This window comes from Papio anubis, chromosome 9, assembly GCF_008728515.1.
Source record: "Papio anubis isolate 15944 chromosome 9, Panubis1.0, whole genome shotgun sequence".
Lineage (NCBI taxonomy): Eukaryota > Metazoa > Chordata > Mammalia > Primates > Cercopithecidae > Papio > Papio anubis.
In genome coordinates, this window is record NC_044984.1 from 92957040 (window position 1) to 92972328 (window position 15289).

The 15289-nt window shown below is 42.8% G+C and overlaps 1 protein-coding gene and 1 non-coding gene across 2 annotated transcripts; both read left to right on the forward strand.

Annotated features, from left to right (window-relative positions):
- Window positions 1-3100: 3100 nt before the first annotated feature.
- On the forward strand, window positions 3101-11024 carry SLC25A3 (solute carrier family 25 member 3). Its single transcript, XM_009181481.4, has 8 exons — window positions 3101-3224; window positions 3458-3618; window positions 4920-5044; window positions 7276-7455; window positions 7950-8131; window positions 9072-9244; window positions 10679-10789; window positions 10875-11024. The coding sequence occupies exons 2-8, from the start codon at window positions 3462-3464 to the stop codon at window positions 10946-10948; spliced, it is 1002 nt and encodes a 333-aa protein (XP_009179745.2). The 5' UTR covers window positions 3101-3224; window positions 3458-3461; the 3' UTR covers window positions 10949-11024.
- On the forward strand, window positions 8755-9000 carry LOC116269063. The gene has a single exon (XR_004176382.1). It is a non-coding gene; the product is annotated as a small nucleolar RNA SNORA53 (small nucleolar RNA).
- Window positions 11025-15289: the final 4265 nt, after the last annotated feature.

A 15289-nucleotide genomic window follows, 5' to 3' on the forward strand; every position in this document is an offset into this window, starting at 1 on the left:
TTTGTGTTGGGTCTAGCATTTGCCATGCATAACATGCCAGGACCTGTATGCTTCAGGATGAAGTTCTTGTCATCAAATTTCTCCCCGTAGATGGACTTGCCACCAGTGCCATCATGGCGTGTATAGTCGCCACCCTGACACATAAACCCTGGAACAATTTTGTGAAAGCAGGAACCCTTATAGCCAAATCCTGTCTCTCCACTGCTCAAAGCATAGCATGAAAGTTTCCTGCTGTCTTTGGAAATTTGTCTGCAAACAGCTCAAAGGAGACGGGGTCCAAGGGCTCGCTGTCAAAGAACACAGCGGGGTTGACCATGGCTGATAGTACAGGGCTCCTGGCGGCAGCGGTGTCTGCAAAGCCCGGTGGTGCTTTTTTACTGTGTCAGTTTAGCTAGGCTAGAACCATATTTCCTAGATTCCTTTCCCTGCATAGTTTTGGGTTAGAGTTAGCTATAAGAGAAATTTGTGCAGTTTGCAAGTCAAAAGTGGAGCAACAGTCATTACATTCTCAAGGTCGCTAGCTGCTACATGGCGTAGGAGTTGGGCCTGCAGCTCCTTCAGTTACCACTGGATCTTCTAGATCAACTTCTCTGCGTTCTGGGCCACAAGCATGTGCAGCCCCACGGTGAAGGGTACCAGTTGATCCAGCTGAAAAAATGTGCGGCAAAGGGCAGTATTATCCGGTGCTGGGGAAGGGAATAGGAAGATTCACCACAGTCATATATTTTTACATAATATTTGATTTTTTTCATGACAAAAGATTTTTAAATTAGAAAAGCACTATAAAGTTGAATTAACCAAAAAATAGACAAAGAAAGTCCAGACCCTTCACTGACTGCCTATCTATATAAGATTAGACTCCTCAGTCTGGTATGTGAGGCCCTGGACAATCAGGTGCTAGTGTACTTTTTTAACTTTATCTGTCACTACTTCCCTTCCTGTGCCCTCCACTCTAGAATTCTTCCTGGGACTTTAGTTGAGCCAGAAGGGCTGGTTCTGGGATAGTGTTGCTAAGAGAGTGCCATGATGCTGCAGCCTCAGAGCTGACTTTTTTTAGGGAACATCTTCTGTAGACTTTTAGACATTATCTCATTGAGTTCTCATAGACTCTGCAAGGTAAGTATTACTCCAGTCCAGAACCAGCCACCTAATTTTCAGGGTCCGGTGCAAACTAAAAAATGTGTGGCCCCTTGTTCATACATATATTAAGAATTTCAAGCCGGGCATGGTGGCTCAGGCCTGTAATCCCAGCACATTGGGAGGCCGAGGTGGGTGGATCACCTGAGGTCAGGAGTTCAAGACCACACTAGCCAACATGACGAAATCCCGTCTCTGCAAAAAATACAAAAATTAGCCAAGCGTGGTCGTGCACGCCTGTAGTCCCAGCTACTCCAGAGGCCGAGGCAGGAGAATAGGGTGAACCTGGGAGGCAGAGCTTGCAGTGAGCCGAGATCACGTCACTGCACTTCAGCCTGGGTGACAGAGTGAAACTCCGTCTCAAAAAAAACAAAAAAACAAAAAGAAAAGAAAAATTTCAAAATCAGCAGAGCATTAAACTAAGTGTAAGGCCATGTGTGATTGTACCAGTGTGAACCTGTGAGGCCAGTCCCACCCCAATCTTACATCTAAGGAACAGGTTCACAATGAAGTAAATTCCCAAGGTTACTTTGTCAAGAGCTGGGAAAATATAAGAGCCAGAAGTCTAACAGGTTGAATCCCTATTAAACTCTCCCCAACTAAACTACGCCCCTCCCTGTTGAGCTGAATCTAATGAAAGCTTCCTAAATGTTTTAACCAGACACACGCACAATCTGCTATCAGTCACTTTCACTAGTTCATCGCTGTAACACCTCAGGTGTTCAATGTTTCAACGTGTTCTATAGACTATTGTGATAACGCGGCAAACTGTCCTAAGACTTCTTGCTGCACATTTCTTTTTAAAATATTCTGTGGGGAAAAGAAAGAGATCAGCCTGTTACTGTGTCTATATAGAAAGAAGTAGACATAAGAGACTCCATTTTGTTCTGTATTTGAGATGCTGTTAATCTGTGACCCTACCCCCAACCTTGTCCTTGCAAGAGACATGTGTTGCAGTGACTCAAGGTTTAATGGATTTTGGGCTGTGCAGAATGTGTCTTTGTTAAACAAATGCCTGAAGGTAGCTTGCTGGTTAAAAGTTATCACCATTCTCTTAATCTCAACTACCCAGAGACACGTACACGGCCAAAGGTCGCAGGGACCTCTGCCTAGGAAAGCTAGGTATTGTCCAAGGTTTATCCCCATGTGATAGGATGAAACAATGTTGCTAAAAGGTTTATCTCAAGGCACAGGATTTTCCTTTGAACTTATTCATATCACAGAGGTTTTTGTTCTTATGTCTTACTGCTAATTTCCTCCCTAAAAATGATCCTATTGTCCTGCCACTCCCCTGTCTTTAAGATGGTAAAGATAATTATCAATAAATACTAAGGGAACTCAGAGACCGGGGCCGGCGTGGGTCCTCTGTAAGCTGAGCGCGGGTCCCCTGGGCCCTGCTTTTCTTTCTCTATACTTTGTCTCTGTGTCTTATTTCTTTTCTCAAGTCTCTCGTTCCACCTTATGAGAAACACCCACAGGTGTGGAGGGGCAGGCCACCCCTTCAATTCTCCAGAAGTCTGATGAAAAATGCAGACATACCTATATTTAATGTCAATGGATGGAACTTATTTTAAAAAGTACTGTAATGGCAGAAGTTGTGACACATAATACTGCAGTGATGTTCTCTAACTCCAACACCTAAATATATCATCAAGCATTCATGTTTTGTTTTTTAAGTGACTACTAGATACTGTGATTCACTTAAGTGAAGCGAACTGAAGCCTGTGGTCAAGAAGAGACACCTGAAGGTGAAGGGACAAAGCGAGCAGGTTAAGACCCCGAACCCGACCCCTCTCAAAAAATATACAGCCGGAACGCGCGTCTGCGCAGAACGAATCCTCCTGCGCACACGCCGGCCGGAAGAGCAGGAGTGGGCAGGGGCGGGGATAAGGTTGCTAGGAGAACGCGATGACGCTACGGGCTCGGCGCTCTTCTCCACCAATGGGCGACGCGTGCTTGTAGTGACGCGCTGTGTGCGTCACGCCGACGACGCGCGAAGGGCACACATCTTAGGGCTGGGAGGACGTTCGGCCTCTGTGAGCGGTAACCTTTCCAAGGGAGTGGTTGGGTGATCGCCATCTTAGGGAGTGAGTGTGACCGGGCCTTCCCCTGTGGCGGGTGTCGGGAGCGGAGCCCAGAGACCCTGTGGGTCCGCTGCTTTGGCGGTGGGCCCAGCCGGGAGCAGCCTCCTTCAAAGGCCGCCGTGACCTCTTCAAGGGCGCGCAGGCGGGAAGGAAAAGGCCCGGTTGGGGTTCCAGGGTGCCGGTAACATTAACCGGCGCCTTGCCTGCCCTCTCACCGCCGCTCCCTCTTCCCCTAGAAAGATGTTCTCGTCCGTGGCGCACCTGGCGCGGGCGAACCCCTTCAACACGCCACATCTGCAGCTGGTGCACGATGGCCTCGGGGACCTCCGCAGCAACCCACCCGGGCCCACTGGCCAGCCCCGCCGCCCTCGCAACCTGGCAGCCGCCGCCGTGGAAGGTGAGATCAGACCTTGCCTGATACAGTCGTGGTCTACTCGTGGTCTGCCCAGCGTTTGAGGCCTGGACCCGGCTTGGAGGACAGGGAAGGACGAGTCCAGCCCGCTGCACCGTAGGATGGCGCCCAGTTGCTTGCCCTGGGATATCGGCTTTTTCCACCCTAGGCGGGTGTCAGATCCTTGGCCCTCCCTCAAGGGCGTGGAAGGGCAGAGGCCCTGTGTCCCTTCGTGACCTCCATGTCCCCGAGGGAAAAAAGGCCGCGACTAGCTCCTTATCCTCTCTGCCGTGAGCCCGCTTGGTCAGTCAACTAAGTATTGGGTAAAGTCTCTTCCCCAAACTACTGACCACCCACAGTTCTACTAACTGTATCACCTGTCCTTTGATTTGCCCTTAGTTTTCTTGAACAGTCCTTTCCTAAGTTTTATATTCGTCGACGCCAGGTCCGTCATTTTAGCACTTAATTATATATGAGATAACTGGATCTCCTGTTTTCATGCGACTGGAGGAGGCAGCTTGCAGCACTACATGGGCAATAAAAAGGAGATAATTGGTGGGCATCCCTTTGGTGTGATTATCTCTTGCGATTCTTTGTGGTTGGGCCCAGCTTTAACTTAGTTGTGTGTGTTTTAAATCCTAGTGAAGTGTGTACATACAGAGAAACCTGAAAATCGAATTGTAGGAGTCCTGAGAATGTTATCTACCTTATGCCTGTAAAATCGAAAGATTTTTTTCTTTAAATCACTCATGTGCTTCTGTTATGTCTTTAGTATGGATAAAGAATCCTTACACTATCTGTCATTCAGTTTAAAATTAAAGCTAACATTATTTGTGTATTAAATGTATTTGACTGCAGGAATTTATGTGTATCTGTTTTTATGTTATAGGAGTTCATAAGTGGGGATAGTATTGGTTAGTGGCTAGGATAAACTTTGAAGTTGTTTGCAAGCCTTTTACACGTCGGGTGATCTTTCTGAGTTTCATTTGTACTCTGAAGTGTGCTCTTACCAGTGGTTAATAATTTGAAGTTTGACTTTAATTGTAAAAGCCGTTAATGTAGAAAACTTTTTAAAAAATGAATATGGCAGAATCCAAGCTGTTAATAGTATCAGATACAGAACCCTCATAATTTTTAAATGATCTGATTTTGGCAGTGAATTTTTTTTTTAAGCCACTTAATTGGCCAAAGCTATTCAGCTGTGATAATACTATTTAACAGGGAAACAGTTTTCTTTCATTCCAGTGGCCTTAGTCATCTCTGAAGAAATACTTACTTCATTTTTTTTTTTTTTCCCAATCAAACAGAGCAGTATAGCTGTGACTATGGATCTGGCAGATTCTTTATCCTTTGTGGACTTGGAGGAATTATTAGCTGTGGCACAACACATACAGCATTGGTTCCTCTAGATCTGGTTAAATGCAGAATGCAGGTTTGTTTTGCATGCTGGACTAGAGCATATTGAAGCATGACTGACTGTTAAGTTATAAGATATAGTCATCTACTAACAAGCTGTGTGGAAACCTAACTGTCCAGGAGGTAAGTTTATGACCAGTAACATGAGTTTTATATTAAAATGCATGGTGTGTCTTCTCTTACTACAGAGTACAGTTGTGAATTTGGCTCCGCGAAGTATTATGCACTGTGTGGCTTTGGTGGGGTCTTAAGTTGTGGTCTGACACACACTGCTGTCGTTCCCCTGGATTTAGTGAAATGCCGTATGCAGGTTTGTATTGAGATGACAACACTGAAAGTATCTTTCATGTGACTTAACTTTAAATAAAATCTTAAAGCGCTTCCCAAATGAGAATTTGAAGACATCACAACTGCTAGAAACTTCAGTAGGAAACCAAACTAAAATTTCTTTAAATCGTGGGCTTTATTTTAACTAGTGTTTTAAATCCAATAAATGCCTCTATTGTTGGAGTAAATTATTCACTCTTAGACTCTGGCTGTAGATGGCTCTTTGCTGCTGCTCTTCACTTTCTGGCCAGAGTTCTTCAAGCTTACTTGTGCCCCAAATAGTCGTTTTATAAGCACCTGTGTGTTGGAGTGGGTAAACAAGTCTGTGTATTATGTGAAGTAACGATGTCCTTTATCTACTAATAAGACCAAGGCAAAGAGTAGATAAACATGTAGATTTATTTAAAATGCTCTAATGCCTTAGTATGAAAATTTTGTCAGATTAGCCTTTTGTATATTTACATAACATTTTAAAATAATTTCAATATCTTTTAATTAAGATTATTGAAACAAAAACAAGACATCAAAAATTTATTTGTTCCAAACAGGATTAGAAGTCTATTTACCTAAAAGAGAATTGAATTTGACATATTAGGAGGGAGAGGAAGGTGATGTATACCACCCCTTCTAGTACTGGCAGAAATAGTGAGATAAGCTTTTCTTCCCTCCCATTAGTTAATATAATGGATATGAAATGTACCTTTGCTAAAACATGTTATGCATGTCTCTTGAAGTGAATTTAGTTTATGTGCTTTTTTTTTAAACTTGGGTTTAGTTTGTTTAGTGTTCACAAAACTTTATGCTATAAGCTACTTAAAGAACTAGCATATGTTAGGAATACAGATACATCTATTATCTAGATAGTAGCTTTTAAAAAGTAGGAGGTGGGCCAGGCATGGTTGCCCACATCTGGAATACCAGCACTTTGGGTGGCTGAAGCGGGTGGGTCACTTGAGGTCAGGAGTTTGAGATCAGAACTCAATCTAGCCAACATGGTGAAACCCCGTCTCTACTAAAAATACAAAAATTAGCTGGGCATGGTGGCGCGCCTGTAGTTGCAGCTACTAGTCACAGCTACTCGGGAGGCTGAGGCAGGAGAATCGCTTGAACCTGGGAGGTGGAGGTTGCAGTGAGCTGAGATCACACCATGACACTCCATCCTGGGCTACAAAGCAAGACAAAAAAAAATAAAATAGTAGTAGGAGTTGGGCGGTAAGAAATCTCTTAAGAATCAGCTTTGTTATGTATTTTTGTGGAAATTTTACCCTCTTAACTATCACTCCAAGACTTAAGTTTAACACAGAAAGCTAGACCTTAATGTACAAAAGTTTCCGTTTATAAAAGTAATCAAATGAACAATAATAAACAGTTATAAGCATAAACTAATAAAAGTTATGTGAATGTAGTTCCTCACTCAAAATATCTTAATACGACCGTGGATAACTGAAGCCACAGAAAATGAATCCTTGAATAAGGGAGAGCTACTGTATTTTTTTTTCTTTTTTTTGAGATGGAGTCTTGCTCTGCCGCTCAGGCTGGAGTGTAGTGGTACGATCGCGGCTCACTGCAGCCTCTGCCTCCCAGGCTCAAGTGATGCTTCTGTGTCAGCCTCCCGAGTAGCTGGGATTACAGGCACACGCTGCCATGCCCCACTACTTTTTTGTATTTCAGTAGAGATGGGGTTTCACTGTGTTGCCCAGGCTGGTCTCGAACTCTTGAGCTCAGGTAATCCACCTTCCTTGGCCTCCCAAAGTGCTGGAATTACAGGCGTGAGCCAACGCGCTTGGCAGGAACTACTGTATTTACCTTTTGTGTAGTTGCTGAAGTTTATTATGGAACCCAAACAAAAATAATCATGAGATTAAATTTTTACGTTAACTGTTTGGTGCATTTAATTTTTTTTTCTTGTTTTAAATAAAGGTGGACCCCCAAAAGTACAAGGGCATATTTAATGGATTCTCAGTTACACTTAAAGAGGATGGTGTTCGTGGTTTGGCTAAAGGATGGGCTCCGACTTTCATTGGCTACTCCATGCAGGGACTCTGCAAGTTTGGCTTTTATGAAGTCTTTAAAGTCTTGTATAGCAACATGCTTGGAGAGGTATGTAATTAATTTTGAAATTGAACGTTCCGAGTGTTTAAGACCAAAAAGGTTCTTAGATTTTTCTGTCCTGCCTTATTTTAGCACTGAAGAAAATGGTCCTACAAAGTGAGCAACATGTCTTAAATCATAAGCCTGTGTCAGCAGAGACAGGTTGAGAAATAAAATGTATTTCATTAAGTTACAATTCTCCTTTTAATATACTATCTTCTTTTCTAAGTAAGTTGGATTTTGAGTTTTTTAGAGAAGGGCTCTGGGACTCCTTTGCGTAGTTCCAGGGCTAACTGTACGTGACATCTAGATATTTTTTAAACATTCACATTGTTCACATAGTTACGTATTTTGTTAATGAGGTTATGAGAGACCACATATATATTCCATATCGTGTGTTACTTTATAAAATATCTGAAGCTTAGTTGTTTCCTAGAACTGTCACTTCAGTTGAATACCAACACAACAGCAATTCACGTCCTTCCTTGTGTTTTGGATTTTAGGAGAATACTTATCTCTGGCGCACGTCACTATATTTGGCTGCCTCTGCCAGTGCTGAATTCTTTGCTGACATTGCCCTGGCTCCTATGGAAGCTGCTAAGGTTCGAATTCAAACCCAGCCAGGTTATGCCAACACTTTGAGGGATGCAGCTCCCAAAATGTATAAGGAAGAAGGCCTAAAAGCGTAAGTAAACACTTAAAAATTTATATTATGAAAGTACTTATTTTAAGTGAACTTCATTTTTTTTGAGACAGAGTTTTGCCCTTGTTGTCCAGGCTGGAGTGCAGTGGCACTGTCTGGGCTCACCGCAACCTCTGCCCCCCAGATTCAAGTGATTCTCCTGCCTCAGCCTCCTGAATAGCTGGGATTACAGGCATGCACCACCACGCCTGGCTAATTTTGTATTTTTAGTAGAGACTCCATGTTGGTCAGGTTGATGTCAAACTCCTGACCTCAGGTGATCCACCCACTTCGGCCTCCCAAAGTACTGGGATTACAGGCGTGAGCCACTGCGTCCAGCTGTGAACTTCATTTTTTAGTATTAAGTCTACCAGACTTTTTAAAAAGACTATTATAACATTTAATGTCTATTTACCTGTATGTAGAACATAAACTTGAGAGGTAAAGATAAGTTAATACATGGTTTGACCCCTGGACTGGGTTTTTTTTTTTTTCCCCCTAAAGTAAGGACCATTTGTCATTCTGCAAATGACTTGATATTTGGCCTAAACATTTACTATTAACTTTTAGGGAGGGCTTGTTAGTATCCTTGTGATCTATTCACAGTTAAGAATTTCCATGACTACAACATGCTTCCTTAGATCCACCTTTGTGGATGAATCTTGAACTGAGTTCCACTTGTAAACTTCTTGTTTCTTGTGGTTCCAGTCAGAGAAACATCCAGCAACTTTTTTGGTTGTATAGTCAAAGGTGCTTGAGTCATTGGCATGTAAGAGAAATATACCTGCATGTTAGTCTAACGTTCTGATAGAAATGACATGCATTTTTGCTGCCATTTGTTACTATCAGGACTCGACTCGTGTGCGGACACTTGTGTTACTAATGACAATCTCTGATAGATGAGTATATGCAACTCTGTAAAACAAGTCTCTTGATTTCCTAGATTCTACAAGGGGGTTGCTCCTCTCTGGATGAGACAAATACCATACACCATGATGAAGTTCGCCTGCTTTGAACGTACTGTTGAAGCACTGTACAAGTTTGTGGTTCCTAAGCCCCGCAGTGAATGTTCAAAGCCAGAGCAGCTGGTTGTAACATTTGTAGCAGGTTACATAGGTATGAATTACTTAGAACACACTTGTCTGAAATTATGAACAAATAATCATTTCCATTATTGGCGTTTTTTGAGAGGGAAAAATATTCCAAAGGTTATAAAGCAGTGTTTTTGTTTTCTTGTTTTCCCTGAGGCATAGTCTTGCTCTGTTGCCCAGGCTGGAGTGCAGTGGCGTGATCATAGCTCACTGTAACCTCCTCTTCCTGGGTTCAAGTGATTCTGCTGCCTCAGCCTCCCAGGTAGCTGGGACAGGCATGCACTGCCACGCCCAGCTCATTTTTTGTATTTTTGTTTTTGTTTTTTGTTTTTGTTTTTGTTTTTTTTAAATTTATTTATTATTATTATACTGTAAGTTGTAGGGTACATGTGCATAACGTGCAGGTTTGTTACATATGTATACTTGTGCCTTGTTGGTGTGCTGCACCCATCAACTCGTCTGTTTTTTGTTTTTTTTTTTGAGACGGAGTTTTACCCTTGTTGCCCAGGCTGGAGTGCAATGGCGCAATCTCGGCTCACTGCAACCTTCGCCTCCCAGGTTCAAACGATTCTCCTGTCTCAGCCTCCTGAGTAGCTGGGATTACAGGCGTCCGCCACTATACCCGGCTAATTTTTGGTATTTTTAGTAGAGACGGGGTTTCACCGTATTGGCCAGGCTGGTCTTGAACTCCTGACCTCTAGTGATCCACCCACCTCGGCCTCTTAAAGTGCTGGGATTACAGGCGTGAGCTGCTGTGCCCGGCCTATAAAGCAGTTTTATCTTCCTGTAACATTTTATATGCTTTTTAGGATTCATAAATACTTGCTAACTAGTTCCTAAAAGGGTCGTTTTATGGGATATCATTATTAGGCTTGGGAATGTATTGATCTTACTGTTGCACCATTTTTTTGTTGTTCAGGTTATTAAGAATTTTAAGGCCGGGCGCGGTGGCTCAAGCCTGTAATCCCAGCACTTTGGGAGGCCGAGATGGGCGGATCACGCGGTCAGGAGATCGAGACCATCCTGGCTAACACGGTGAAACCCCGTCTCTACTAAGAAATACAAAAAATAGCCGGGCGAGGTGGCGGGCGCCTGTAGTCCCAGCTACTCAGGAGGCTGAGGCCGGAGAATGGCGTGAACCCGGGAGGCGGAGCTTGCAGTGAGCTGAGATCCGGCCACTGCACTCCAGCCTGGGCTACAGAGCGAGACTCCGTCTCAAAAAAAAAAAAAAAAAAAAAAAAAAGAATTTTATACAGAAAGTGTTGAATAAAATCTGAAAAACTTAAATGATTGTTCTGTTTTATATTGGATAGACAGTTTGATAACTGTACCTGTCTCACCCTGAGTCTGATTTTTATTTTAGAACTGGAAAAATATTTTAAAGTCATAAAAATGATTATTGGCTATGTGAAGTTTTATTTTTAACCGGCACTGTATGGGATCCTTTATATTTTTTCAGCTGGAGTCTTTTGTGCAATTGTTTCTCACCCTGCTGATTCTGTGGTATCTGTGTTGAATAAAGAAAAAGGTAGCAGTGCTTCTCAGGTCCTCAAGAGACTTGGATTTAAAGGTAGGATGATGTTTTTTCTGCAGCAACAACAGCTTCTGGAATATGCTTGCATTTTTTTCATTTGCTTTCCTGTTTGAAACCCCAGGTGTATGGAAGGGACTCTGCCGCCCTGATCATCATGATTGCAAATTTGACTGCACTACAGTGGTTTATCTATGATTCCCCAGAGGTCTACTTAGGCTCTCAGCCTCCCTCCAATCGAGATGTGAGTCTCAAAGAAGAAGCTTGGGTTAACCTAATAGATAGATCAAATGCACTGAATCTGTTTGCTGATCAGTAAGTGTTGAAGAAAGTGCAAAAGAACTTTTATATATTTGACAGTCTAGAAATTGTCTATTCCTGGTATATTATTGGCACTCTTTGTTTAAGGCAAGAGTTTCAAATTTTACCGCCTTAAATAAACCTAACTCTTCATGATTTGCCTGTGACTCTATTTAAAACTTAAAAAAAAAAAAGATTTAGCTTTTAAAATAGTTGGTGCTTAATGAAGTATAAGCTAAGGAAAAAAGACAAACTGACCATTGTTGGTTGAATATTCTAGTTGGTATTCATTAAATTGTCATATGTCCAAGTTTTATCACACAAAGTTCCTGTATTTTTAGAAACAGACTTTAAATTTCTAAAAACTTGATTTAATTATAGTTAAATATGTATAGTCATTTGTGGTTATTTTGGCAAGGAAATGTCAGTGTATACTTACATTTTTGCAGCATGTACTAAACTTTTTTTTTATGTTGATGAGTTTGCTAATCCTTATTTGTAAGACAAGGTAACCCAAGTTAGGCTGATTCTTGGAATGATAGTAAAGGACCAAAGTGATTGACAGCTGAAAATGATTTTCAGGTACCCTAATTCTCTTCACACAGATCTGACTTTTTTTTTTTTTGAGACGGAGTTTCACTCTTGTTGCCCAGACTGGAGTGCAGTGGCGCAATCTCGCCTCACTGCAACCTCTGCCTCCCAGGTTCAAGCGATTGTTCTGCCTCAGCCTCCTGAATAGCTGGGATTTCAGGCATGCGCCACCACGCTCAGCTAATTTTGTATTTTTAGTAGAAGCGGGGTTTCCCTGTGTTGGTCAGGCTGGTCTCTGACTTCCAACCTCAGGTGATCCGCCCGCCTCAGCCTCCCAAAGTGCTGGGATTATAGGCGTGAGCCACCGCGCCTAGCTCTGACTCTAAATTACAGAAAATTAAACTATTTCAGTCTGGTATTTTAAGAGGTACTGCTTGACAGCTGAACTACATGAATGCCACTGGGCAAAAAGCATTCTATCATACTCAGATACGAGATAGATTGTAGTTTTAAGCCCTTTTTTTTTTTTGAGACGGAGTCTCGCTCTGTCACCCAGGCTGGAGTACAGTGGCCGGATCTCAGCTCACTGCAAGCTCTGTCTCCCAGGTTTATGCCATTCTCCTGCCTCAGCCTCCCGAGTAGCTGGGACTACAGGCGCCCGCCACCTCACCCGGCTAGTTTTTTTGTATTTTTAGTAGAGACGGGGTTTCACCGTGTCAGCCAGGATGGTCTTGATCTCCTGACCTCGTGATCCGCCCGTCTCGGCCTCCCAAAGTGCTGGGATTACAGGCTTGAGCGACCGCGCCCGGCCTTAAGCCCATTTTTAAAGAGCTTCTAGAAAGTGAATGAGTTTTTGTGTTTAGATTCCCCTTCAGTTTGGTTAGGAAGTATAAAAGTTCAATCTTTTGTAATGACAGCCCACCACTGGGAAAAAAACCCAAAAACCTAGTGTAATATATAACATGCTGTTTTTCAAACACTGCATTTTACCTAGAGTTGTTATGTGTAATACATGGGTGGGGTTAACAATCCCTACATAAAGCATACAGATGGCCTGGAGAGAAAAACTTTTTCAGAGATTGGAGAGAAATGTTACTACAAACTCATAGTAAGATCAGAGAACTCAATTTAGAAGCCAGTGCAGCTAGTTGCATGTTAACTTCTTTATATTATCATTGCCTGAACTTGTTAAAGGTTCGCCATTTTACCTGTCCTGCAGGAAAAAAGGAAGAGTTGTAGGTACACATTTGGGCTAAACGTTAAAAAGATAGAGTAGACGCCGGGCGCGGTGGCTCAAGCCTGTAATCCCAGCACTTTGGGAGGCTGAGACGGGTGGATCATGAGGTCAGGAGATCAAGACCATCCTGGCTAACACGGTGAAACCCCGTCTCTACTAAAAAAAATACAAAAAACTAGCTGGGCGAGGTGGCGGGCGCCTGTAGTCCCAGCTACTCGGGAGCCTGAGGCAGGAGAATGGCAGTGAGCTGAGATTCGGCCACTGCACTCCAGCCTGGGCGACAGAGCGAGACTCCGTCTCAAAAAAAAAAAAAAAAAAAAAAGTAGGGTGTCTTCTGAACCCAACCAAGTGGTGGCTGTGGTGCTTAGCAGTATCAGCTGTATGTTAGTTCTTACTATGTTAGCAAAGCACACAAAGATTAATGTCATGATAAGCTTTTCTGTGGGTGAAGAACTCAGGAGTATTAGACTTCTGGTTCTGAGTCTCATGAAGCTTTTCACTTCTGAGCTGAAAGGATGCTGTTTGTGCATTTCCCTGTCAGTGGTATAGTCTTTCCCCAAAGTCTCTAGCATGGTGGCTTCAGGGCAGCTGGACATAGGTGGAATTTCAGGGCTCCAATAGAGCTTGGCAGAGTTGGCTTTTTAGGACTTACCCTTCAATGTCACATAACATCACTTTTACCATACTCTTGGTTACAACAGTGATGTCTCAGAGACCAAATCCCAGATTCAGGAAAAAAGGAACATAGTCTCCACCTCTTGCTGAGAGGAATGTCAGTCAAAGTGTAAGAGGAGCAAATGGAAATGCGTTAGCACAACCAACATGAAAGTGTACCGTAGATCTAAAACATTTTGGGTATGCAGTTCAGCCAGCCCTCACTGAGGCAGTTGTGCCAATCAGGATTCAAGTTTTATTTCCTAAGAGTTATAATAGGTTTTATTTGTGGGCATTGATATAAAATATGCTGTGTTCAAGCTGTGGAGTCTGCCGTCTGTAGTTACTAGAGTTACAGTGCAAAGCTATTTCTGAGAGAAAGCCACTTCATCCTCAAAACCCAAGTAAGAGGCCCACTTACAGTGATGTGAATTCTCATTTCAGGTTTTTAAATTATACTAAAAGATCATAGTAAGAAAATTTTTATATGTATGTATTGGTGTTCTTTTAACATTTCATTTAATGAAATGTCTGCCGTCGATATTATAAAGCAGAACCCAGTGGAGTAAGAATATATGAAACTGCTGGGTGTGGTGGCTCACGCCTGTAATCCCAGCACTTTGGGAGGCCGAGGTGGGCGGATCACCTGAGGTCGGGAGTTCAAGACCAGCCTGACCAACATGGTGAAACCCCATCTGTAGTAAAAATATAAAATTAGCCAGGGTGGTGGCGCACACCTGTAATCCCAGCTACTCGGGAGGCTGAGGCAGGAGAATCACTTGAACCCAGGAGGCGGAGGTTGTGAGCTGAGATTGCTCCATTGCACTCCAGCCTGGGCAACCACAGTGAAACTCTGTCTCAAAAAAAAAAAAAAAAAAAAAAAAAAAAAAAAATATATATATATATATATATATATATATATGAAACTGATAGTGGAATTATGTTGATTCAGGGACAAGATAGCATTGCATAGTAACTTCCAGTAGGATCAAATATTTTGAGAGTGGTTAAAGCGCCAATGAATCCCGATTTTATGAAATTATGCCTTCTGATAGGTGCAACAAAATTGAACAGAAGAGTAACAGCTTAACTAAACATTGTGTGAAAGTTTTATGAAATGTTTTGACTTTTTTTTTCCCCCTAGAGAACAGGATTCTATGTCACCCAGGCTGGAGTACAGCCTTGAACTGGACTCAAGTGATCTTCCTGCCTCAGCCTCCCAGTTAACTGACACAACTGGGATGTGCCACTACTTGCTCCTGTTTTTTCATAGATGGGTCCTGCTGTGTTGCTCAGGCTGGTCTCAGATTCCTGACCTCAAGCAAGTTTCCTGCCCCAGACTCCCAAAGTGGCCAGGATTACAGGTAGCTGCCTTGTCTGGCCCGTTTTGACCTTATTTTATTTTTGAGAAGGTCTCGCTCTGTCGCCCAGACTGGAGTGCAGTGGCATGATGATAGCTCACTGCAGCCTCGATCTCCCAAACTCAAGTAATCCTCTTACTTCAGCCTCTTGAATAACAGGGACTGCAAGTGTGGACCACCGTGTCTGGCTAATATTTTTTATTTTTAGCAGAGATGAGGTCTTGCTATGTTGCCAACGCTGGTCTTGAACTCCTGAGCTCAAGCAAGCCTTCTGCCTTGGCCTCCCAAAGCGCTGGGATTAGAGGGCTGAGCCACCACACTTGGCCAACCATATTTAATTTTTTAATTTTTTATTTCATTTAATCCTTGTTCTGGAACCATAAAGTGAGTTTAACATTTCTGGTTGGACACAGTGGCTCATGCCTGTAATTCTAACACTTTAGGAGACCGAGGCAG